The 27,005-nt window shown below is 43.2% G+C and overlaps 1 protein-coding gene across 1 annotated transcript in view; it reads left to right on the forward strand.

Annotated features, from left to right (window-relative positions):
• LVRN (laeverin) overlaps positions 1 to 26,772 on the forward strand; it is a 933,533-nt gene extending 906,761 nt beyond the window's left edge. The window contains exons 19-20 of the mRNA XM_069625536.1: positions 11,597 to 11,678; positions 25,705 to 26,772. Coding sequence (XP_069481637.1) covers positions 11,597 to 11,678; positions 25,705 to 25,869 — 247 coding nt within the window. The 3' untranslated portion in view covers positions 25,870 to 26,772. The remainder of the gene's footprint in view (positions 1 to 11,596; positions 11,679 to 25,704) is intronic.
• The last annotated feature ends 233 nt before the right edge of the window (positions 26,773 to 27,005 follow it).

Raw genomic sequence — 27,005 nt, forward strand, 5'->3', positions numbered from 1 at the left:
ATCGAGTTAGCATTAACCAAACAGGAATTGTCAGCACCCTCGTCACAGCTGCTCGCCCAGGATAGCAAGGTGGGCAGGACCCTGGCCCTAGGTTGCATGGAATTCACGCCACAGGAGCCTCTGAGCAGTCAAGGAATCTGCTGACCCATGATGATACATCTTTATGGCCTGCTGGCACTCCAGAACATAACAAAACCCTGAGGCCAAAACACCATAAATAGCTTAAATGTAAGCTCTTAAACACAAGGTCCCTTGTTAAACATTCTACTGAAGTAGCTGAACACATCACCACAAATACAATTGCCGTATGTGCTATTACAAAATCATGGTTACATGATGCCATCGGACCAGCTATTGCGATGGCGGTTCCTGCAGACTTTAATAGTCTAAGAGCAGATCACACAAATGCCAAAGGTGGTGAAATGGCGTTACTCTATGACCAAGCATTACGAATTTGCAAAATGGAGAACGTCTCAGTCTCAGAATGCAAAGTGTTGTGGCCCAAATTCGAGAGTAGCCCCATTTCTACAATTAATATATTTCTGCTATATAGACCACCACATAGCATGCCTGACTTTTTGACACATCGCAATGATTTGATATCTTCTACTCTGAAAGCTAGAGTAAGAACTCTCATTTTGGATGATTTCATCTTGGCTTTATGGATGACTCAGATGCCATGTCCGTGATGGTTAAGACCACGCTACTTGACCTAGGTTTCAACCAATATATCTCCCAGCCTACTCACAACAAAGGGGGGATTTTAGACTGGGTGCTTTCGCATAACATCAATCAATGTCCATGGTCTGACCACCATCTCTTAGAATGGAACATGTCCAAACCACCTCCCACTAATATTGTACAAGAGAAGTGCTGGGTTTCATACAGAAACCTGTGCAAGCTCACACCCTCTGCCCTGGCACCATTCATTTCACCTACTATTGACAACCTGCCCAATTTGCACTCTGCAGAGGAATTAGGAGTTGCATATCGGCAAACACTGGAAAGAGCGGTTATCAGTGTGGCCCCTGTAAAATCACATATGCTGAAAAGGTTGCCAGATAAAAAGAGGTACTGTGCAGATATATACAACCTGAAAGAAAATAAAAAGACTTTAAAGCAGTGGGAAGAAACCAAATCCACTGAGGATATCATCTACACCCATGCAGTTAGGCACATAAATCAGCCATATCCAAAGCAAATAACTTCAAACGAACAACGTATTTCAGGTGCAGCCTCTGCTTGAGGACCCTTGCTCTCCTCCATCACAGATAACTAAAGACACTAAATGGTGCACAACCATTCAAAATGCACTACTGGATAAATTAAAAAAACTCTAGTCTAATGCTGCCGGTGAAGACAACACAGGCAACAAAGGACCTGATATTGTGGCATTAAACATCAACATGGCATGCCCTGAATTTTCATCCAATATGGGAGCAGGACCTTACCTAAATCTTAAGAAAGCTAAAGCCAAAAAACTGTAATGGGGACATCTGTCCTGCCCTCACAGGGAAGGCGTGTGCCCCGCAAATAGTTCCGCTCATAACCAAATTTAGTGAAAGCCTCTTTCGGGGAAAATTGTGCCCCAAGTGATATTAAACAGGCCTGGATTTCTCCCCTGATTAAAAACCATCCTTGGACCCTAGTGTGCCAGGCAATTACCAGCCCATTACAAATGTTCCCTATCTGCTCGAAATTCGGGGTAAAGTGGCTCACTTACAAATAGAGGAGTTCCTTGCTGAACATGACATTTTAGGCCACAAACAATCCAGTTTTAGACGTGCTCATAGCAACAAAACTACCCTCCTTGAACTAAAAACCAAAATGTTTAAGATTTTTTGAGAGAGGGAATACTGCTATGCTTGTGCTGCTTGATCTCTCTGCCGCATTTGATCTGGTGGATCATTCCATACTGGCAGAGAGACTTCGTAGCACAGCCCAATTTTCCTCAAGAGACACTGAGTGGTTGAAATCCTTTCTGGCTGATCGTAGGGCCAGGGTTTTCTTTAAGGGTGCTCTGGCAGATGAGTTCACTGTTACCTGTGGAGTTCCACAAGGCTCCTGCATGTCGCCCACTCTTTTCAACATCTTTATGATCCCTCTGTTTGAACAGTTGAATGAAGCAGGCATTATATATGCTAAGTATGCAGACGACACACAGTGCCTTGTCCTCCTTACAGGGAACTATGCGACCGACTCCACTACACTGAACTCTACCTATGACCAATTCCAAATTTGGATGTGAACTAACAAGCTCTCACTCAATGACTCAAAAACGGAACTCATGGTTCGGGGCACCACCTCAAATCTACGCAAGCTTAGTCGAGAATATCGACTATTTAGAGTTGCAGGCTGTAGTATTCTTACTCAGTCGAAGGTCAAGATGTTGGGAGTCACATTGGACAAAGAGCTCACCGTGAAGGCCCAAGTTAATATCCTCGTTTCCAGCACTTCGTATCATCTAAAGCTGCTTGCCCAGCTGTGCCCATTTCTTAGTACTTCTAATTGTGCAACTGTCGCATGTGCCGTCATAGGGGCAAAATGGGACTATTGTTCAAGTCTACTGCTTGGCATTTCTAGAAATTAACTAGCTTGCTTGCAGGTTATCCAAAACAATCGTGTCCGCATTGTTGGGGGATTAGAGATCTGACCATATCACTGCAGCCAGGAGAGCCCTATATTGGCTTTCTGTCTGTATTACGATTGCTTTTGTGTGCATTTCATTATGCACGGATGACTATTTGGGCAGGCGCTGAGGTATCTAACCAAAAGCATCTAACTGTTTCTGGTCCGCAGAGCACTGATGTCCAACAACATCTGCCTCTTGGAAATACCGTGGACCAGACTTTCTTACGTGGCTAAGAGATCATTTCCGTATGCTTCACCCAAAATTTTGAATGCTTTTCCATTGGATCTGAGAACATGTTCATTGCTTGCTTCTTTCGAGTGTATGCTGAAAACCGATCTGTCCTTCTAGACCTGGTGCCATTGTCCTTTGAACTGATTCGGTATCTGTTTTATTTGTTTTTGTTGTATGTCTCTGTCTAAGCGCATTTATGCCCCCGGGCCCATGTAACACGCTAGCTAAAGAGAAAAGCAACTGCTGCCACGTTGTTGATACCAATGCACTAAATTTAAGCACACTTCATTGGTATCAAACTGTGAGTAAAGGATGGTGATCTAAATCCTATTAAAGAAATATTCATTTGCCAGAAATCACGCATACACAATCATGGGTAAAACAAAAAAAGGGAATTATTATTTTTCCAAAGAAATTAGATTTGACATATAAACAGAAGTCATTCATTACATGCTATACACATGTTCAATTCAGAGTAGTAATACATTTGTCATTACCTAAAAATATTGGAATAAGACAATAGTGTGGGAGAGCCACAGTTAAATCATGGAGAAAAAGTAAAAGAAGACCAGTGTGTGTAAATGGATAGACAAAACCCAGTGCTAAGGAGGTCGTGATTGGTCAAGGAATTGGTCTCTAAAGAGTTCAGAAAGTCAGAAAGTCAGAAAGTAGAGAGTTCTGTGAAGTTTAAAGGCATAGAGAATCAAGCATCTATTATCAAGATGGACAAAGTAGTTCAGCAGTTAGAGAGCTGGAAGGTTCACTTGTGTGATTACATTCCATTTCCTTATCCAGCTGTCATTAACATTTTCTTGAAAAACAACTCAGAAGCATAAACATTGCCTACTAAATAGCTACAGGTCAAAACACTTCCTCATACTATGTGCTTAAATGTTAGGCGTTAAACAAAGTTCGGGACAAAAGTCCACAGATGATGAAGGTGGGCGTAGATGTGTAAGCCACAACTGTTCCCTTGTGCTGTCGCGTTTCGGTGGCACGAGAAGGAAAAGAAGCCACCTTCTTCAGGGCGTGATTATAGGATCCTGCAGAGCGTATATGAGAAAAATAATTAAAGAAAAAACAAATTAGTGGGTTGTGTATGGGTGGAAATGAAAAATGGGCATGAGTCAAATAAATAATGTGCTGGAAACACTTACCCTCCTCAAAAAGGGAGTCTTAGAAAGGAACATGATTAACTGCTTGAACAAATTGTTTTCATTGATTGACAATATCAAATTGTTTCTTTTGTTATGCGTATATACCAGAATGAAATGGGTTTTTTCACAAGACTTAGACCAGTGCGTTTTGTTTAGATTTTTAAATGTTTGTTTATTATTGATTGTGTTTTATAAACATTAAAATATGTATATTTTTTTAATCCATGTATCCTCACCTAAATGTATGTTGAGTAGGTGTTTATGAAAGTGTCAGTTGGATATTGAGAACAACCTTATAGCTTGAAGGGAGGAAGCTGTTTTTGTGGATTTTGTTGCATATGGAAAAAGGTCAGGCAATCAGAAGAAAACCCCATTCAACAGCAGACGAGTCTTACCAGGGGGGTAAATGAACCCTAGATTTCAAAGCTGGTCTCTGCCCCAGTGGCAGAGGCAGATTGATGGGCCTGGCAAAATGCTTGTCAGTAGTCCTGGCTGCTCAAGCAGGAACGGTCTGCTGTTATTGAGTGGGCTTAAGCAGCCTCAAATGCTACAGGGCACTGAAAATCAGAAAGAAATGCAAGGCGGGCGGGGTGGTGGGGCAAAGGCGTACACACAAAGGGGAAATAGGGGAGGGGATGGAGGGAGAGAGAGGAGAAACACAATAAGAATGTGTGAAGAATGTATAAGGATTGATACGTTAAGGCTGCAGGTAGTCTGATGTGATATGAAGTGCAAAAAAGGCAAAGGGTAAATGAACTGGGGGGTGGGCATAGCCTCTGTGGCACTTACACAATGTCCAGATATGTCTGGTTCAGGAGATGGCAGACGGGGTCCCTCTCTTCGTGAGGGTCTTTATTGCCCTGTGTCTGCATGCAACCATGTGGCCGATCAAATTATTAAATGTCGGGCATTCCTGTTGCAAAAAACCACAAACCGGAGTGCTGCGTTATGTGGAACGACATGGAGACCCAAGTCACATTAACTGGGCGTCCAGTTCTGCAAATGTTGCACGTGTCATGCATGCTAGCACATCAAAGCCCGATGTTCGGGAGGTAGAGGGCATAAACAGCAAAAAAACACACTACCTAGTGTGCTGGAAACAAAATGCCAACTCTGGTTAAAGCTGCAAAGTGGCCGGGTGGTGGCGTCAGAGCATGCTGTTCTGTAGTCCAACGGCGCGCTAAATGTACTGATGAAACGCTGCAAGAGCATGAGAGTATTCACTTTCCCAATCCTCTCCAAGGGTGGGCGTGGTTACTATGAACGCAGTGAGGCGTTCTCGTTGCCATGGCAGTCTAGCCCTAGCATTAGCGTTGCTAGGTGACCGCGCATGGCCAAACGGTTTGGCTACAGGATGTGCCGTCTGTTGTCCAGTGAGGACCCTGCTTTGCCCTGAGCGAGAGGGTGTGCATTGAATGCCCAATCCACACTCTCTCAGGGTAGCGAGCTGTGCCCGTTGTCGGCCTTGGTAGTGCAACAGGCAGATCTGCTTAGGAAGCAACGACATTAGGTAACACGCACAGCAGTCGTCCTGGTGTTCGAGCATAAAAATGCGAGGAGTATCCCATAATTACAACTTCAACATTAGGCAGCATGCAAAATGAACGTCCATGTTATGCGCTATACAAATAAAATAAATAAATAAACTTGGTGTAATTGGTATTTCTGGTGCCCCAGGTAAGTGTCCCTGGCTAAGTTGACACTGATGCTAACAAGATAATTTTGTTCTGAGAGTGAAGTCTAATAAATGCCTGGGCACTCCTAGGGATTAATCCCCAAAACAATTTACAAAACATTGCTTCGAAAAGAAGTATGATCAATGTGTTTATTTCGCATAGAAAATGTGAGATTCAGATGAAGACAATTTGTGTAAATAAACATTTGCCGTCATATTGTGATTTCACTGGAATACATTGTGTACAACAAAACATCCATATTTCAACCAGGTTAGTGGGCCACAAATTAATATATCCTAGTAAGTGTACTTTATGAGAAGTAAAAGATTATTAATTACAGTTCTGAATTCAGGTTATGTTTTTAGGAAGCCAGGATGTACCCGTTATAGGCTTGTCCTGCTCCCCCACAACACCTCAGGCACTCAAGTCACTCAGACACAAATAATACACAGGAGACCAAATGTACAGAGACATGGCCTGTAATGCAAACACACGGGTGCACGGGAGGGATGCTCACTAGTCTTAACCCCCACCCAGGCCTGACTCATCCTGATATAGAAACGGAGTGGCTAAATCCATTCTCGACTCCACCCATAAAACAGCTTGTATAATGCATGTCAGGTCCATTTCGGAGACTAGCCTGCAGTTGCAAAAGGCTTTCACTGTCATATCTGCGAGGTAGCCTCTGGCCTTGGGATTAGAGCCAGCAGTGTTGTTAGCTGTGTACTTCTCAGGAGGGGCTTGCACTGGACTGGGCAGGCTGAGGCATCGCACATTGCACAACTCAGTTCTGCTCTGCACTCTGGTTTGGCATGGGTGTTTCAGCTGTAGGCCAGTCTTACTGCATCCAATGTGCCTCAAAGAAATCAAAAGAAAATGCAGTATCAGAGTTGGTAGCATGCCCAATTTCTTTCTATTCTCATTTTATCTATGAACCACTATAATCACTGTCCAACGTCTCGCACTACTTCTACATAAAGCACACAGCAATACAACTATTCTGATATATACATTCTCAATAAGGAAGCAAAAAACTAGAAAACATTATCAAAACAAGGCAAAGGCATTCATTCCTGCATTGCACTGCATAACCACTCCCCACTATCATCATCAACCATTATCTAAGGTGCATTTAAAACAACGAAAACCGTCATAACTACATGTGCCTTCCTTTCTATCTCTGAGCATCCCTATACTACCTCCTTCATGTGTCTGTTATGTTCGTGTGCACTGTCCAAGTCAATGTTTGTCTTACTAGCCAGTACATAGTCAGGCTCTAGTACCTGTCACTGACAAACTTGTCAGTGCTTGGCATATTTCTCACAAGTATCATCTTGCATGATGAATACCTGGTTGCAGACCGCATTCCCACTCAAATGCCATGGAGACCAAACAACAGCCAATCGTCCCACTGTGTGCCTTTACCATCTATCTATTTGAACAGCTCATTCATTGGCTCCTCTTTCTGTTTTTTCTTCCAACGAGTCACACAATTGTCCATGTGCTCCTGCCAGCCCTCTTTGGCTGTGGGCCACCAAGCCATCTCTATCAGGCACCGATACCCATTCTCTTGCTTTTTCTCGGCGTTGATATATTGCATCATTTCTTCATCCTCCCCTTTCGGGTCCGCCAGGAGTTGCTCACATTTCCTTTGACTCTCCTTTTTGCCATTTTGTAGGATAATCTTCGGCACTTCAAGCTGTGGGCCCTCCGCACATGCCGCTCTTTATCTTCTATGGATGCCATTATCTGTGGCTGTAGGTAATTGTCAGGTGTCACGGGCCACTCTCATTCAGGTGTAGTCATCTTCTTGCTTCTTAGAGTCAAAACCACCAATTGGTATTCACCATACTGTGCTCTTTTCTCTCCCAAACACTATAGAGTCATGCTGCCGCTGACCACCTTCTGTTTATATGGGCCTGTCAATGTACTTCTCTGGTGCACATACCCTGAAAACATCTGGTTGCGTTTTGACAGTCTCTGACATGCATTCATCTAGTTTGCCTAACACTACCCCTTCCACTGGCATTTTGGTCATGTTCACTGCCCCTTATAAGGTGCACACTGCACAGTCTCCTGTCCTTCCGAAATCCTGTTTATTTCCTGCCCTTCTGGCTGGGTATGTCTGCCCCATGCTGTCAGGACCCTGTTTGTGTGTCGGAATGTGGGTGGTACTCTTAGTAGCGGCCATCACTACAGCCATTGGGACAACATGCCTATTTCTCCCTCAGGGAACCTCTTTGCCAAATCGCACCACTTTTTTCCAGCATGTCCACCCTCCCCTCTGTTTCACACAGTTGCCTGCCCCAGTACCCGACCAGCCTGTGTTTCCTCCCTCCTCCCCTTTCTCGGAAATACATACAGCCACCCCCCACAGTGCTCTGCGTCACTCATCCCAATCCACACAGGCGCTGGTGCTTGCACCTCACACTCCTGCCCCTCTGTGTGTTCTCCATCCGCACACTCCGTGCACTCCCTCACCATCACTGCTTTTCTCACCATCAGCCACGCGTCATCAGCTTCATTCGGAATGTGCCCCCACCCTGTGTGAACCTTAACTTTTTCTCCACATCCACCTTCCCTTCCACCACCCTCATTATGTTGTCTGGCAACAGCCGCCATATTGTTGCCATCATGAAAGTTTGTGTAAGCATGTCTGCAAAATCTGAAGTTCTCTGATCCCTCCCTCTATTCATCACCTTTGTGATATCTGTGTGATTCGCTTGTACTTGAGCAGTATCTCCCCTGTCCCTTCCATGCGGTACCCTTTGTAACGGATGTTCCTCTGCAACACCCACCTCTGTTTATTTTACATAAAAAATTGTGAGATTGAGATAAAGACAATTTGTGTAAATAAACATTTACAGTCAAATTCTGACTTAATTGGACTACAATGTGTACATGAAAATACCCACAACTCAACCAGGTTAGTGGCCACAAATGAGTATACCCCAATAAGTGTACATTATGAGCAATAGAGGATTATGAATTACAGTGCTGAATTCATGCTATGTTTTTAGGAAGACAAGGGGCCTCATTACAAATGTGCCAGTCCGGAAACAACAGGGCCGGTAAACCTATCGGCACTGTTGTTTCCGGACTGGCACACTACAACTCTGCGGGCGGGTGCCATCCCGCCCGCCAGGGTCAGACCTACCGGGTGGAACGGCACCAGCCTGCAGAGTTTTCACAGGAGCACCACCGGTTTTCCTGTATCCCCATTCCCATGGAGTAACAGACTCCATGGGAATGGGGACTAACAAAATTACCGGCATCTGACTTCCCGGCCACCGGACTTGGAATAGCCCGGTGGCACCGGGAAGTCAGGCGCCAGTCATTTTTTACGGGTCCGGTGGCAACCCGCTAGTAGCACCGCAGGGTTACGACCAGACCTGTAATGAGGCCCAAGATGTACCTACCTGATGAAGGGTTAAACCCCAAAAAGTGTAGTGACAGCAGAAATGTCAATCATCATACACCCTGGCTATCTGCCGGAATTGCTGCAGAGATTATAATCTGTCAAAATTCACTTTACAAAAGCTTTAACCTGTTTGTAGAAATTCACTGTATTCAACAATTATGAGTTCATTGTGAACAATTCATGCACACATTGCAGTACAATGAAATCAGAATTTGACTGCAAACGTTTACACACATTTTCTATCTGAATCTCACTATTTTGTATGTAAAATAAACACATTGATCACACTTCTTTTAGAAGAATAGGTTCGTAAATTGTTCTGGGGACTTATCCCTAGGGGTGCCCAGGTATTTCTTAGAGTTCACTCTCAGAACAAACCTATCCTTTACATTACTGACTGCTTCCTCTTCTTGCCAGAATCATGTTAGGACTATGTTACATTAGCCTGACTCCCATTTTCTCACCTCAGTACTCCACTAACCTCACCTTCTTCTTCCTTGTCCCAGTACCCCATTTTCGGGGCAATACATTATCGCTACCGCTCTCCTCCTTGTACCAGTATTCCATCACCTGCCTCTCGCCTCCTTGTCCCACTACTCAATGAGCAATTCACAAACTTACCACCACCTTCCTCTTCTTCGTCCCATTATACTGATTAATAATCTATTATACATTCCAGCCTGCATCTTCCATATCCAAGTACCCCAATTAAAACTCTATTGCATTACTGTCACCTACCTCTTCCTCATCACAATGCTCCCTATTACATCACCTTTCTCTTCCTGCTTCCAGTACTCCATTACCCTCACCTCCCTATTCTTCATCCTAGTACCCCATTCAAAATCCATTGCATTGATCCCAAACTCCCGAGTCCTTGTCCCAGCACTACATTGGCAATCCTACCATTACCACCACCTCCTTCTTCCTCATCCAAGTAACATTTATAAAATCCATTACATTACCCCCAACTCCCTCATCCTCGACCCAGTACTCCATTACCTCTAACTCTCTTCTCCTCCTCCTCCTCCCAGTACTCCATTGGCCTGACGTCCTCTTCCTCATCCCAGTACCCCAACAGTAATCCATTACTGCCACCTCCCTCTTCCTCATGCCAGAATCCCATTAGTAATCTGTTACACTACCCTGACTCAATAGTCCCATTTTCTCATCCCAGTACTCTACCAACTTCATCTCCTCCTTCCTCTGTCCCAGTACCCCATTTGTAATCTGTTACTTTATCGCCACCTCTTTCTTCCTTGTACAAGTACTCCATTACCTGACTCTTTCCTCCTTCTCCCAGTACCCCATTAGTAATCTGTTGCATTACCCCTCCTCACTATAACTATTCCAGGTACCCCATTTGCAATCTGTTGCATTACCCAGCCTCCCTCTTCCTTATCCAAGTACCCCAATTAGAAATCTATTGCATTATTGCCACCATATTCCTCCTAGATGTGACCCATTACCCCATCTCTCTCTTCCTTGCCTTAATACTCCATTACACCCACCTCATTCTTTCCTTCCCAGAGCCCAGCACCCCATTAACAGTTCATTCCATTATCCGACCTCCCTCTTCTTCCTCATCAGAGTACCCCATTAGTGATCTATTGTATTATGCTTCCTCCCTCGTCCTCTTCACAGTACTCCAAGAGTAATCCATGACATTAACATGCCTCCCTCTTCTTCATCCCAGAACCCCATTAGGAATGTGATGCATTACTCCACCTTCCTATTCCTCATCCCAATGCCTTATTAGTAATCTGTTTCATTACCGCCACCTACGCCATCTTGTCCAGCACACCATGCCCCACCTTATTCTAATTCTCTATTTACCCCCACCTCTCTTTTGCTCGTCTAAATACCTCATTAGTAATCTATTGTATTACCCCACCTACCTATTCCTCATCCCAGTACGTCATTAGTAATCCATTGCATTGACCCCCACCTATCGTTTCTTCATCCTAGAACCCCATTAGTAATCCATTGCATTACCCCACCACCCTCTTCCTTTGTCTCTAACCAGGCTCGAGCCTGCACCAGCTCCCCACTTCTTGCTCTGATTAATGTTAAATGCCAATTTACTTGCATTCATTAAATCACTGTATTTTGACCTATGCAGTAAGAGGTTTAGCAGGTAAAAACATTGATTCAGTGAAAATAGTTGTAATGGGATGACAATATTGGAAATAAGTGTATGTCTGCAGTAATGCATTTAACTGATTAGGTACAAAGACCACGTTTGCAAGCAGCAAAGAAAATATTTCCAAAAGTTAATGGCCCACATTGCAAAGGCCGTAGTCTCCCATTTCACAAATGCATAGTACACGAGCTTATTCTGTTGTTTAACATGAGACTGTCAGCCGTCTTTTCCACATTGATTAGTCCAGTAAATTCGTCATTCAAGCGAGTCACAACTTTACTTCTGACTGTTGCATGAAAAAAGAGTGTGTGATGCTCTATGCTTTGTTTTCACTTTCAGAAATGGGACATACAAGACGTTGTATGACGTGGTCATATCCGCGATGGGCGCACGGGCGGTAACAGAAATCCAAGTCCAAGAGGTATGTAAATGCCACGCCAAAGAGCTGGCCATTCCGATGTCTGGCGCCGCTTCTTCTTGCATCTATCTCCATGCTGAAATGAGATGCGTAACTGGGACAGGCTCGATGCATACACATCTCATTAGTCTCATTTGAGATCACAGAACGCTGCCAGTTCCGCAATTGTATAGCACGTTTTTTAGTCTCCTGTAATTCACCGATGTTTCAACCACCATGTTGGTACTCCACTAGTACTATTGTTATAATGCAGAGAAAAATGTGTTGTCCCTGTATGCAATTGTGATGCATGCAATGAGAAAATGATGCCAACGGCTGTATGTATCAACTTTTAACAAGTGGCTGGTGACGTCACCGCATCGGTCGTAGTGTATGCAAAGAAGTAGTGTTCCCTGCTGCCCTGACCCGGCTCCCCACAAACGGCATCGCCACGCCCCCTCCCACGCGACATCCAAACCCTCAAACAAACACGCCTGCTGTTTAAGGGAATATTCAGTGCAGAGCATCACATAGTCCGCCCACTCACTGGACCAGCTGCAACCTTCATTTATTGCTCCCTGTAACCTGAAAGGAAGCGCTGCATTAACTTCCTTTCCATCTGGCTGCGCCTCTTTGACATAGTTGTAGAGGTAGAACATTTGCTGCACAATGCAAGTGCAGCCTGCCCTGACGAAACACCCACAGGGAGACCAAAGTCCTCTAGCTGCATTTGCACCAAGGAGCTTAATTTCCTTCAAGCAGTCGGCAGTGCTGGAGAGGAACAGTGCAGCTCAGCAACAACACATGCTACTACTACAAACAAGGCTAGATTTCACAAGCACACATCTCGTGGCAGGAGTCATTTGACTTCACATTTTATGTAAGCCACTTTAAATGTCACGTCCCAGAGAAACAAATGTATCAAGGAAATTAAAAAGTCATCAGGTAAACAACACTAGTGTCTTTGCTAATATCCTGTGTCACAAAGTTACCCCTTTCTGAAACCAAGGAGCTTTACTTCTACTGACCCGTCCACAATCAAATGCATTGAAACGAATAATAAACCTCCAAAGTTTAAATAATATTGCAAGTCACATTGAATTTCTTTGACTTTATAAAGTAACTCCCTGCCTTTGGGAGTCATGCCCCCTACATTGCCAGTGAACTCCTTTGTGTCTTGCAATATCCATCAAACATACAATTGAGGTACTTCATCCCATGGATTTTTAACCACTTATTTAGTACCCAAGACAAAACAAATTGTCCTGTAGTACTTGCGCGCTGGTCCCCGGGGCATCAGAGATGGGAACCCTGTACAGAAACAACCAACAACACATGCCATCGGATATTGGCAGGGGGGAAGCTGAACTCGACATTGTACTTAGCATTCCCATACCATAAACGGAGTCAAGGAGTATGATGGTTGTAAAAGCATAGTTATGAAGAGTGCTGTTGGGGAGCAACGGCACTGGCCCGCTCAGTAAAATATGAGAGTAAACAGCCAATGGTGTTTAGCGTTCACAGAGTTGAACCCCCTGCACAACCGTAAATACACCTAAAATCTAGCAATGTTTGTAAAGGTTCAAAGGATGTAACATGATGAGAGGCAAGAGTGCCAAGCTGGGTAGACAGATGCAGAGAAAAAGGACTTCTACTTGCCTCTAGGTTCCTCAAAACGAATGATCAAGCAGTGAACAACCCAACAACTGTTTGGAATGACAACCCAATTCAAAGTTAAAGCAAAAGGCACAGTTGCGCTAATGACATTTAAAAAAATGCTGAAAAGTGCATAGTAAAGAGTATATGTGTTTTGTATTTTATTTGTCTTTTATTATGCGCCTTAAGCCAAAGCGCTGAACATAAAAATGAGAAACAGTACTAGAAAATTGAATAAGCAGTTAAGTCCAGGAAACAATCACTCAGTAATGTGAAAGTAAATGAGATTTTAAAGAACCATGGAAACGAGAGTAGACAGAGCAAGAACAATGAGAAAGTGGAAGAGCATTCCAGTGAAGGGGGAGCAAGAATTTCAAAAGATCGAAAATGAGACTGAGCACAGGGAGGACAAGGGGCCACAAGGCAGAACTGAGAAGAAGACCAAAGAGAGGGAGAGGGAATGTAAAAAGATATTAGTGCATCATGATAGCCAGGGGCAAGACTATGGAACGACTTGAAAACAAGACAGTTAATTTGGGAGTGAAAGGGCAGCCAGCCGAGTGTTGCAAGAGAGGAAGAAATAGAACCCCGATAAGTGAGAAGACACAGTAGACAAACAGAAGAATTAAATACTGATCTAAGAGGAGCAAGAAGAGACTTAGAGAGCCCAAATAGAGCAGTAGAGCAGTAGAAAAGATTAAAGAGGAGATAAAGAGTTTAGATGCTTGAAATGTGAGACACTACGGATTTTGTGAAAATGAAAACGACAAGAGCGAGAGGTTAGAGAAATGTGATGAGAGAAAGAAATTTGAGATTACGAGCTGTAAATAAGATTGGGAACTTAGAAGGAGGATAAGATATGAATGTTAGGCAGAAACCTGTGCAGTTCCCTCTGGGACCACTGCAAAAGATTTAAGACTACAGGTGGTTGGCAGTAAACCCAATTGGTAGCAGTCTGTACCACCCAGATTTACCTGGTAGCTGTGGCTGAGCAGTCAGACTTCCCTCAAGAAGAGTTAGACATTATATAGAGTATACAAAATAGGTCCAGCGATACAGTAGCACAAGCAAACACTGACCAGAGCTTGGTGTAAAAGAGATATAATTATTTATTTAAAAAAAACACATCTAGTTAAACACACTGGCACCAATTTTAAGCAGTTCAAGAACATGGTCACTAAAAGATATACACTCCCTTCAATGATTATTAGACAAGTCTTAAATAAAGCAACACTTATTTTCAGACAGCGGTGAACGCTTAATGAAGATGGCACTCTAATCAATTGGTTAAAAAGGGAGAGAAAGGCAGAGTAAAGATAGAAACAGATCCCAACACTTTCGGGAGAACACTGTAGGAGAAGAAGGCAGATTAAAACCGTAAAGTCAAAGTTAACAAGGCCGGACCCACTTTAAGAGGCTCCGGACGAAATGTGTCCAAGGTCACACAGTTGAAAGAGCCCAAAAGTCTTGCAAGGGTTTCAGAAAGAGTTGGACCAATAGAAAGGGACCAGTTGGATGGTCAAGGCGGCCAGCCCAGTCCAAAAGGTTAAGGGATTATTGTTACCTTGTAGCAATCTTTAGAAAGGGAGGCCTGGCGGACACGGTACCTTAAAAATGGTGAGAACGCTCCAGAGGGGGCAGCTGTTCCCGGCAGCGGGTGCAAGTCGGTGCTTCGTCCGGGGGAAGAGAGGATCTCGTCGTGGAGGAAAACAGGAGGCCGTTGCAATGCCAGGGAAGAAACCAGCCGCGGAGTTCTCAACTAAAAAGAGCGGTCCTTTTATTTGCGGTCCAGTGGTATGTGGCTATCCGGTTGCCGGGGTGCTTGGCAGAGGCAATTCGACCATAAGACGTCCTGGGATGCGAGCAAAGAAGGTAAACTGGTTGTGCCCACCAGTCAAGGGAAGAAGACTCTCCAGCCGGGAGATCTCCTCTGTCGCCGGGAAGTGGTGAGTCGGTTCAGCAGGGCTCCACCGGTGGTGTCCTCGTAGCAGGTCGGCTCAGCTTCTCCCTCGTCAGATTTTCAGGTCCTGTGGCGACTTCTGAAGTTCCAGTCCCAAAAGCCCTGCTTTTATGCAAGAAACCCCCATTCATTCAGCCTAGCTGTCAATCAAACATGCTAAGTGGTGAGCCGGCCGCCTCACCACTTGGGCCAATCACACAAGAGTGCGACTTGAGTTGCCAAGGCAACTCATTCCAGGGTGCCTAAACCCCCTCCCCCTGTGGTACCCAGACAGAGTGGCACCACTTTGGAGGGCTTCTGTGTAGAAGCCTGCCAAAAGTGGAACAAAGGGCTCGACCTTTGGTTTGGAGTTACAGAGGCGAACACAAACGCCATTTTAAAACCGAGTTCTGTCAGAAAATACCAACCGGTGAATTAATATTCACCGGTTGGTATATATAAATAAACCGGCGGTATGTTAGAGGCTATGTTAAAAAAGTATTAACCTCGAACAATGGGAACATCCCATAGAGATATATTCGCGGTTGAATATAAAAAGTAGTATCCACTGCCACCAGCCAAAACTCAATGAGGGGGGATGGGACAGTACCCCCTCGAACAACGGACGCAGGGGCAATCGAATTGCCCCTACCAGTACGTCCACAATATGATGGTTTGTACTGGTTCTGTTAGTAATTTGGGACTAGTAAAGCCAATGGTGACTTTACATACCCTGGGAGACAGTAGTCAGTCCCAGGGTATGGAGTCTATGGTGGGGGGTCACTATGACACCCCAGTGGTACTGCACGGAGGGTGCGGTGTAACACACATAGAAAAAAACATATGAGACCCTATGGAGTAAAAGACCCCATAGCCCATAAAACACATTAACATTCAAAGGAACACCACAAATCATGTCCAAGAGTGGGAAAAAAGAGTCTCACTCTTGGCAGGAGAAAAAAACAAACTCCAGAAATCCAGCAAAGCTGCTGGGGGACTCACTAGGTTAGGAAATTCAGCCTAAACAGCAAATTCTCCCTAACAATGAAAGAAGGTGGGGAGGAAGAGTGTTAGCAGGAAATAACAGTACTTCAATCTTCCCAGCATTAAGAGTAAGAAAGTGGGAAGACATCCAGGATTTAATAGCAACTAAACAAGCCGAGAGAGTGTGATGAATTTCAAAAGAAAAGGAAGCAAAGGATAGAAACAGTTGAGTGTATGCCAAATTACCAATTTCTATATCCCCTTGAATGTGATAGGCGAAAGACCGTAATATGGAAATGGTAGTGAAGGTACAAACTAAGGGTGAGACAGAGAACAACGAACTGCAGCAATACTGATGTAATTCCTTAATACCAAACAGTTAGCAATCCTTAAACTTAACGATGGACAAACATCCAGCTATACAAACATCTACTAGAAGTAGAAAGAACTAAACACACATCTCACAGGGTGTCTACAAAACAAGTGCATCCACAAAAACAACATTTGAAAATAATTACTGCAATGGTTAGGGGAAGAAATTAAGAAGTCACCAAAGAGCTCAAATTAAAGCAGAACTACAGAACAAACTACACCACAAGTTCAAAATCATGTTTCACACTAATTTAAATTAGATAATTGACAATATGGAATCCAGGAATTAGATACCAGACATATACCAAAATAACTATGCAGGAAATTGATCTTTAGGGAGCATAGGATTTTCATATTGACGAGGGAAGGGATGCCTCCAAAAATTCGGACGAAGAATCTAACCCGTTTTAGCTAGAACAATAAGAGAAGATAAGGCTTGGTTGGGTAGACCAACAATGAAGCACTAATTGAGCAGAGGTCAGTGGAGGGTCTTGGAGGCATAGTTGGAAAATCTCAAAGAATCAGACAGGTTTAATATCTGTTATGTTCTGGAGAAGATGAAGGGACAATGGATCTTCCAAGCCAAACAAGCAGGGAAGTAGCGTGACAAATAAGAATGCACTCCTACCTGAGACACATAGAAAAATAAACCAAGTACAAATTATACATTTAACTCAGACCTGTTCATGAAACCTAGAAGAGCTAAATAAAGAATAGAGGAAAGTTGACCATTCTGAAGTCAATAAAACTAATATGAAATTTCCACTGTAGCAGAGGAACTGTCAAATTGGCATCTATTGAAAAAATGCCAGAATCAAGAACCCTTTCTTAGACAACAGGAGACTGCATTGTCAGGATCAGGGCACACAAGGAGTCCACTTTTCTTCATGGCCATCTATGGGAAGCGTCCATCTGTTGAGCCAACCATGCAACCACTTAAACACCAAATAGTTGAAAAGTGCCCAAAGGGTTGGATTCACTTTGAGGAAAAGGCTCCGGACAAAAACTCACTAGGACTGAAAACCAAGCCTCACAGACCAGCTGAACATCAATAAAGTAGTGAGGAATGTGGCATGAGCCATGGAGGTTAAGAGAGTTGTGATGTGCCACCATTCTATCACCAGCCCTTGATATAATTCTCAAACCATGTTGAAGGAAGCAAGTGTCCAGGAAAGGCTGCTTTAGATCAGGAGGAATCTCCACATTCATGCCTGAAGAAATCAAAATATGTAATTATGCCAGACGTTTTGGAATAGGCACCTTCTTTCAGCATTGCCTTCCAACACTGAGCCTCAATGAAGGCCCCAATCAAAAGTCAATTTGAAATCCAGAACAATGCCACAGACACACACACTTAAGCTGGACCTTCAGCCTCAGATCACCATTGCAGGCACAGCATGGAAACCAGTAATGCAGCCGGCAGCACTCCAGATCACATCCCTGGCCCCACTTATCAAGATGGCCATCTCAATCTGGGCATGTCATACCACTGGCTCATTCACAAATTATAAAAGTACAATCAACTCTTTGATAGAAACAATAAACCAATAAAGAAAAATTAACGAAGGAAGCAGGTTCCAAAGACCCACCCTAATTAACTTTTTTAGTCAGGCAGTCAGTAATTGACTAATTTAGGTAAACATAATGATTTTTCAATGAAACAATATACGCAACAGCATAAGCAACATTCTTCTCAGGAAGGGAACATAAATACTTCTTAGCATCAACAGTGGTCCTAAAATGACTGGCCCTTGGTGTTCTTACTAGATATTTTCTTCTAAGATGTTTAAGGATTGGGCACAAAAATAAAGTGTTTCAAATCATCCACTGTAGTAGCATCACACATACAAGTCAACGGGTGATTAAGATGTCTACTAAAATCTCAGCTAGAAGCTAGAGAAGCCAATGTAAAATCTGCATACATAGACCACAATTCATTGTTTAAAATCAGCAAAATACATTAAAAGAAAAACATGAGTTGACAGAAATAGAAAAACTTTAAAAGAATATGGATATTAGTTTTCAATCTAGATCCGAAAAGCTTTTCTCCTCAACCACCAAACTCTTTTTCAATATTGACATTGTGTCCATAATGTTGAATCAGTTTGATTACACAAGCAGCAGGACATGGCCTCTTGTGGTGTTGTAATGTTCTAATTCACATAGATAGTGAATGGCCATGTTTTCCTTAGCTTCATGCATAATGAGCAGAATACTAGGAAGTGTAGAAGATTGTATGACTCAATAGGACATCTTCTGTCCTTATCTGAGTTGTCGGCAATCCATTTCTTAGTAAAGTTAGGTAATGGTAAGATACCCAGGCAGGCTTTCTGGTCATCCACCTCCAACTCTCTGAGGGTCAGATGCTTCTACAAGCAGAGAGTTGGGGGCAGAACTATCTCCTTGGCTGCGGCCTCCCTCTGGAACAGCCTTTGTGCCTCACTCAAACTTGAGCAAAACCACCTCCAAGTCTGGAAGCAACTCAGCACCTTCCTTTGCGCTTCCGCTTTCTCTCTTCCTCTCCCCTGCTGATGCACCCAACTGCTCAGCGCACTGGTCACCTGGTCACCATCTGAACTCGGGCCCAGACTTCTGCATGTCCAGTTGCCCTTGCACTGCCTCAGGGCTCCCCAGCACGTAAGGGTCTGTATCTACAATCCTACAGTCCCTTCTCTCTGCACGTATGAGCCACCCGCTGGCTGCACTTGTGAGTTAACTGCACTTCCACCTTCCCCTACCCCCTGGCACTTCTTCCCTGCGTCTTCCCCGCACTTGCAGGATCTGACTGACACAAGGCCGAGTAAGATGGTTATTTTGTCCTGCCTTTGTTTCCCCCTCCTCGTCTTCTTGCGCCTAGAAACACTTGTGTACAGGTGCTTCATAAATGGCACATAATAGCATATCACACCATTTTTGCATCCACCTCCTCTATAAAAACAAGGTATCTCTCAAGGCCATAGTATATGGTGAAATCGCAATATCTTACAACCAGGCCTCTGGTACGGATCACAGATAAAGCATTTCCATAATACCGGCCGGTGTACTTCTGGATGATTTGGGGTCTGGATATTTGGAGTAGATCATTTGAAAACATACCAGCTAGAATATTGAAGGTAGCATCTAAATCGCAAATGTATCTCTCACCCATGAGAGATTGCTAGCTCCATTTTGTCGAAGAACATCTTCCAAACCTAATCTGTATGTTTTCAGCTAACTTGATGTTGACGATTTTATGACAGTAAACCAAAGGTTTAAGCTTAGCTTTGAATGTTAAACCATTTATCTCCAAATCCAATCATTAGGATAAGGGTGGAGTACTTATCGGTAATGTAAAGAGTTTCTTTAAGATAACCAATTCTTTACTATCCAAAATATTAAGATTTGTATCTCCCCAAAGCTCAGCACCCTATGGAACTGCTGGATTTCCACAAGCTCTTATGATCTCCAGCACTTTGGTGATTGCTCCGGGAGAAGCATTCAACTGCATTCTCTTGTGTGTCAAATCATCCACTGTAGTAGCATTACACACACAAATCAACAGGTGATTAAGATGTCTATTGAAATTTCAGATAGAAACTACAGAAGCCAAAAGAAGACAATCTGCCCTAAAATTAAACAGGACAGCCCTCTTATGAAGCTCATGGAACCATCTACAATAATTATTCATAGGATGATCCAACTCATTATCATAATAGTGTTTTACTGATCGCTTGGCACACTTTTGAATATATCGATTGTAAGATTTAACATTAAAACATTCAGAAGAAAGAGTCTTCGAATATAATGAGGCTGCCAAAGAAGGTATAAAACATAAGTTACTAAAGCAAAGTGCAACAAGTTGACATCCCAGATATTGCAGCCAGGGACTACAATGCACAATAATCAAGTGCTGTTCACACCTAGTCTAGAGTTTAACCTAGAATTTCGACAGCTTCAGATTGATAAAGTCTGCAATATATCCCACACTGGCATCCACATGCAATAAATAAGAAGGTGCACCTTTTGACACCCCAAACAGACAATGCAAGAAATTATTTTCCCTACTTTGTATTATAGCCACTATAATATATGGCCACACATCTGCAACATAACTAACCACTGGGACAGATTTTTCTAGAGTAATAGGCACAATTGTGTCCAAGGTACTCCAGCTGAAACTCTTGTTAAACAGCAAGAAGGCTCCAATAGCTTGAGCCATTTTTGTGGCACAGTCAGATACCTGGATACCCCATTGTAGTATGTTTCTAAAAATAATTCCCAAATAAGGGAATGCATCAACCCACTAAAATGTATTACCCCCTGCTACAATTGGGGGTGGTCTGCCTTTCAAGGGACCAACAAGATCCCTTGCGGCCATAAACTCCTCAAACCCACTCACTAACAACTGCAGTGATCTTGAAGAATGGGCTAAGGCTATTAGCACTACATCATCGGCATATGCCAGTGTGTAGATCTCTTATCCCGAAATTTTTGGTGTATCAGATGTAAGCTCTCGAAGCTCATCAAGTAATAACTTAATATAAAAGTTTAATAACAAAGGAACTAGTACGCAGCCCTGTCTAACCTTTCGTCACAAAGTGATAGCTAAAGAAAAGTCCTAATTGATTGAGACATACCCTGGCTGTTAAATTCTCATGAAGAGCCACTAATATCGAAAGTAATATCTTAGATAAGGCTAGTGCGGATAACGTTTCTCATAATTTTCTTGATTGACTTGATCGATAGCTCAACCTAGGTCCATAAAACTGAGATAAATAGGGCACCCAAAACCAAGGGCAGATTTATCAAGAATTAACCTGAGGTTAAGGACTTTCTCCATAATTCCCACTCCTTTATGAAAACCACATTGTTCATCAGCTAAGCACATAATCTATTAAAGACCAATGTTCTAAACATGGTAGGCAATCTAGCACCTGCCTCACCCAATCATGATATGCAATTTCACACCTGCCTCGCCAAACCATGATAGGCAATTTCTCAACTGCCTTACCAAATCATGATGGGCATTCTCACACCTGACTCATCAAATTATGATAAGCAATCTCCTAGAAACATTTGCCTCAAACAATACCTCAATACCTTCCTCAATGTGATATCACCTGAAGGGTAAAAGGACTGCAGAAGGTAGGGAGTTGAGAGGGCTGGAGAAGGTTGGATGCCTGGGATTATCCACAATTCAAGCAAACAATAACAGAAACATGAAAAAATCCCCAAAATATTTAAAAGACACGGATTATTGCTGCATGATCTTTTCATAAAACATAGGATAAAATGCTTAAAATAAGAATGAAATGTCAATTGGGATTAATGGTGCCAGCATATAGGCAATCCAGAATAAGGTGTCTGCCCTTAGGTGGTGAGCTGATCTGCCTTGGGGGAGAAAACTAGGTTGTTTCCCAAGCAACTCAAAGAGAATCCAGTTTCTGCTAAACACATCAATAGGCAGAGTCCTCTAGAGACACAAAATGCTTCATAATAGCCAAAATTCAGCTTGCTGTGTCTGGCTCCACAGCCAGACTCAGCAAACTCCATCCTGACTACTCGTCTATAATGATAGATGGCACCCCATCCCCATCTCCCGTAAAGTCAAAACCTTAGGAGTTCACATTGATTCCAGCCTCACCATGAATAATCACATCAGCGCACTCGCCTCCTCCACAGCATGCACGGCAAAAGTCAACACGCTTAGCAGACCCCTCCTTTCCACCAATAACTGCCTTACATTAGCCAGAGCCCTCATTCTGACAAAAATAAACTACTGTAACGTCCTACTATTAGGCACCTCAAAAAAGAACCTAAACAAACTACAACTCCTCCAAAACAAAGCTCCTAGAGCAGCTCGAGGTATAAACAGAATAGAACACATATCCCAGCAAGCACAGAAGGGATGCCCATTGGCTTCCAGTGCAAGCCAGAATTCTCCACAAAACCCTCACCATCACCCACAAATGCATTATAGACCACGCCCCCCCTACCTCAGCCACAGCATTTCACGCAAAACCTCCACCAGAACACTTAGATCCAGCGCCAACACATATCTCCACATCCCTCGCTTCACAACCTCCCGAGCAGGTAACACCAGCTTCCCAATAGCAGCTCACCACATCTGGAACTCTTGCCCCAGCCACCTTAGCAATGAAACCTCCCTCCCAAAGTTTGAGAAATTATTAAAAACCTGGCTATTTAACAAATACTAACCATCCTATCCTATCCCACTTGCCCCCTCCACTCATCTAACTCATGTAACTGTATGTAAGGTAAATGATTTTTGTATCGTGTGCTCTTTTGTTATGCACATACCCCAGAAGCAACCAAGACACCCTAGCATTTTTGTAACTGTATAAGCTCAAAATGATGTATGTGATCTACGCCGTGACACCCAAGGGTTTTGGCGTAAAACAAATGCAATAAATAAATAAAAATAAAATAAATTGCTAGCCTTAAAATCCAGTATAAGAGAAGAGTTGGAGTTGGCCCCTCCCAAATGGAAAGCCTCTGCTCCATCTCTCCTTCCAGCCATCGGCATCTGCCTCCTGGTCTTCCTGCTAGCTCCGCCTCCCCAAACAGCTCTGTGCAGGGCCTGAGCTTATTCTATTTTATACTTTTTGCGCCGTTCCTATTCCATGCCTCCCATCCCCAAAGTTCATCCAGCACTGAAAATCTTTCTAAACAAAAATATTGGTGAAACACATTTATTTTTGGGGAAGCAATTATCAAGGTAAATGTCATCCAACACTTGGAATCTGTCCAATAAAAGTGTCAGCGAACAGCACCTTTCTTGTGTAAATATTAGCTTTCGTCATTCAGCGCTAGGAATTTGTCCAACAAAAGTGTTTGCGGGCAAAAAATACATCTAGGGCAGAGATTTGTAGTTTTCCGCAGTGCCTTCTTATCTCCTGTTCTCTATTCTGCTTGGACCTTGGCTCTTGTGCTAGAAAAAACCTATATAGGAGGGAACAGCCTTTGTTAATACAAGAGGCCTGTGGTGTGCCTGTCTCAATGATGCTGGCTCTCCGCCCGGACTATTGAAAAATAAAGCTCTAATGCACTGTACTTTAACTTAACAAAAACAAATCTTGCGGCTTGCATGTTGCTAAATACGAATGCTTTAACGCTTTTCCATCGTGGCTTTTAACCATGGCTGACATGGGTAGACACAAAGTTATATGTCAGCTGACTCTTTGTCCAATGACACAATCCAGCATAAGAACTTCACAGAATGGAGCCTTCAGACAGTTTTCAACAACAGTGCCAAGACCCTCCGAAACCCGGCATGAATTCCCCAATGCTACTGCCAGACTTGCACTGCTAACTTGGAACAATGGAATTGGAATTGATGGTGCTAACAAGCACACTCTAATATGCCCCTGCTGTGAAAACTGATCATTATGTAATCTGGCTTTACTGTGCTAACAAGGAATAATGGCATCTGGCTGTATAGCAGTAAAAGGGCATTATGGAGTCTGGCACTTCTGACCTTATTGTGCAATTTGGCATGTGCAACAATTTCTTAATATACTAACTAGGCAAACTTGAAATTGAAATCACTGTACTAACTGACCATGCTGAAATCTAGCCTCAGTCAACTGGGCAAAATAGAATCCAAAATGTCTATGGCAACAGGACATAATTGTTGCTTTAAGGGGATTAATAATAGGCCTTTAAAGTCGAGGGTTTGCAGTGGTAGCTGGACAAACTGAAATTTAAATTCACTGTGCTAATTGGGCATACTGGAAACAAGTCTTAGGGCCTCATTATACGTTTGCTGGTCCTGAAACAAGGGTATACTGGAACAAGGAGAGATAGAGTCATTGGCTACCCTAGACATAGATGTGACTTGTTTAAGTTAATGTATTGTTACTGTTAAACAATACAAGAAATTAAATATTTTGTCACTCTGTCTACTAACCCACCAAATATGCAGACCACAAAAAACTTGACCATGCATATTCAACGTGCTACGGCACGCTTTGTATAAATGTCTTTCTGTCAGTTTAAATAAATCTTTGCTTTCTACTGTAATCCACGGTGATGGTCCTCTTTTGGAGCCAGCAGTCTCCTGGCCCCGCTGCAAATGCGTGGTGACCTCGAGTCACACCTAGCCAATGACTATCTCTCCTTGTTCCAGTATACCTCCTAACCCTCTAGAGTCAGGCCCCCTTACTAAAAAAGAGGGTTCCGCCCAATTTTTCTTACAATCCGGAAACAAGGGTGCCAGTAAGCTCATCAGTACCCTTGTTTCCAGACCGGCAAACTACGAGTCTGCATGCCGGAGCCGATGTGCCTGACAGCTCTGACCAGGCCGGGCGCATCAGCCACAGTATGCAGACCGGTCACGGAAGCAACAGTGACGGTGCTTCCGTGTCCCCACTCCCCTAGAGTCCTATGGAAATGGAGACTTACGTTTTACCGGCACCTGACATCCCAGGCCGCCAGACTAGGAATCTCCCGGTGGCACCGGGAAGTCAAACTCATAATGAGGCCCTTACTGTGCTAATTGGGCATCATGGAACCTGTCCTAGCTGAGCTTCGTGCACTTGGTGTTGCTGGATGAATTGGGCATGATGTAATCTGCCCTTGCTTCACTGACCAGGTCTGTGACATCTGATTTTATTGGGTAGACTGGGCAAAATGGAATCTGATCTTATCCTGCTAACTGGGCTTACTAGAATTTAGACTTGCTGTCCTAACTAGTCATGCTGGAATAGATGCTCTAGTCTACACTAGGTGCGCAACCCCTTTTCCATGTGGCCTGAGCCTGCCTGTGAAAGGCATTTACACAGGCCGATTCACCTTTGTAAATTCACCCAACCACACAATGCAGTGTTTTACTCCACTTCCATACATCATTGGCACAAACAAGTGGAGACATAATTTTGTAAATCAAATGTGTAAATATAATTTGTGTTAATGCAGCGCGCGCAGAGTGTATGTGCCCCCTAAAATACAGTTTTCAAATTATAAAAATCCAAACAGTAGTTATGGTTTAGAAAAAGCAAATATTCATTTATGCCCCCGAATTGGACAACCAAATTGCATGTGACTTCTGTAATACATCAGTGTCTATATCTAACAATAAACATGTATGTTTCCATTTAGATAGAGCTGTTTATTAACACCACAATGAGCGATAATGACGACAAACAGTCCGCCATGGAGGTGTTGCAAAACGCGAGGGACGGGACGAACACGAAATGGTTCGATAAAATGAACAGCAACATTTGTGACTGGCTACAGAAAAACACAGACGTCTCGGAGTTCTGAACGGATTACAATGCAGTCTTCAAGGGCCGTTCGCCAGCGTTTTGGATACTTTTGTAAAAATTCAACAGAAAGATGAACTCTTATTTTGTTATACTCCACGCATCGGGAGCCGGATGTACAATAAAAACTGTAAGAGACATTTTTATATACAGAAGCCCTATAGCACACTGTCAACGAACTTATTTGCTGCGCACACTTTGTTTAAAGGCTATGCTATGGTGTGTGACATATCCAGTTCAAGTCAAGGGCATATTTTATACACCAAAAATCAGTTTCTATTTTTATAGTCTGTTACGTTACATTACGTTACTCATTACGTTACATTTTCCATATTCTTCCTGACCCCATAGCAACTTGAACCATCACTTAAACTTAATTTCTTTTCGCCACTGTAATAATGAAACAATGTTTTTAATGCAAATGTAAATTGCAGAGACCAAATACAAAGGCATTTGATATACCAAAAATGAACATTGATTCTAAAAACAAGCCTGGTGCCAGGTGGCTAATTGTTAGCATTAAGACACAGCTATTGGCCTAGTCTCCGGCTAGGCTCTGAGACTTATCAATATGAAATATGTAAACTGGCATTAGAATGACAGTTTAGCGTTAAGAAAACAAGCATATGCAATTCCTCCTTAAACATACATTCTTAGCAGAACAGGTGAACCATTTGGATGTGGAGTGCTGAGTGAGAACACTGGTGAGGTATTCTCTGATAGCCTTCCAGCTGTGTACGTGTTCTTTGTTACCGCCTCAGAAGTGGGGAATCAAGGGCTTCCTTAGTGGCCTTAATATTTTAAAAGTCTAACAAATAGAATGTAACCAGAATGTATGCAATCGCAAATGTTTTATGCATCCGGAGAAGAAAAACATGTCAATAAATATGATCATCAAACCTAACATGTTAGCCTACTGTATCTGTTGGGCAATTTCTCGCACCCTGCTTCCCATGTCATTTTCGGATAGGATGCTGTGCTTTTACACATCAAACACCGTCTGACATTATATGATCTGATAGGTTATTTATAATGCGCTTAATAACCAGAAGTTTCTAAGCTCGGACCCGGGGATCGACCTTGTGGTGCTCCGTGTCGTCTAGCTTCCAAGACGAGCGCGTTGCCCCTGAGCTATGC

This window comes from Ambystoma mexicanum, chromosome 6p (genome assembly GCF_040938575.1).
Source record: "Ambystoma mexicanum isolate Mex_15411 chromosome 6p, UKY_AmexF1_1, whole genome shotgun sequence".
NCBI classification, from domain to species: Eukaryota; Metazoa; Chordata; class Amphibia; order Caudata; family Ambystomatidae; genus Ambystoma; species Ambystoma mexicanum.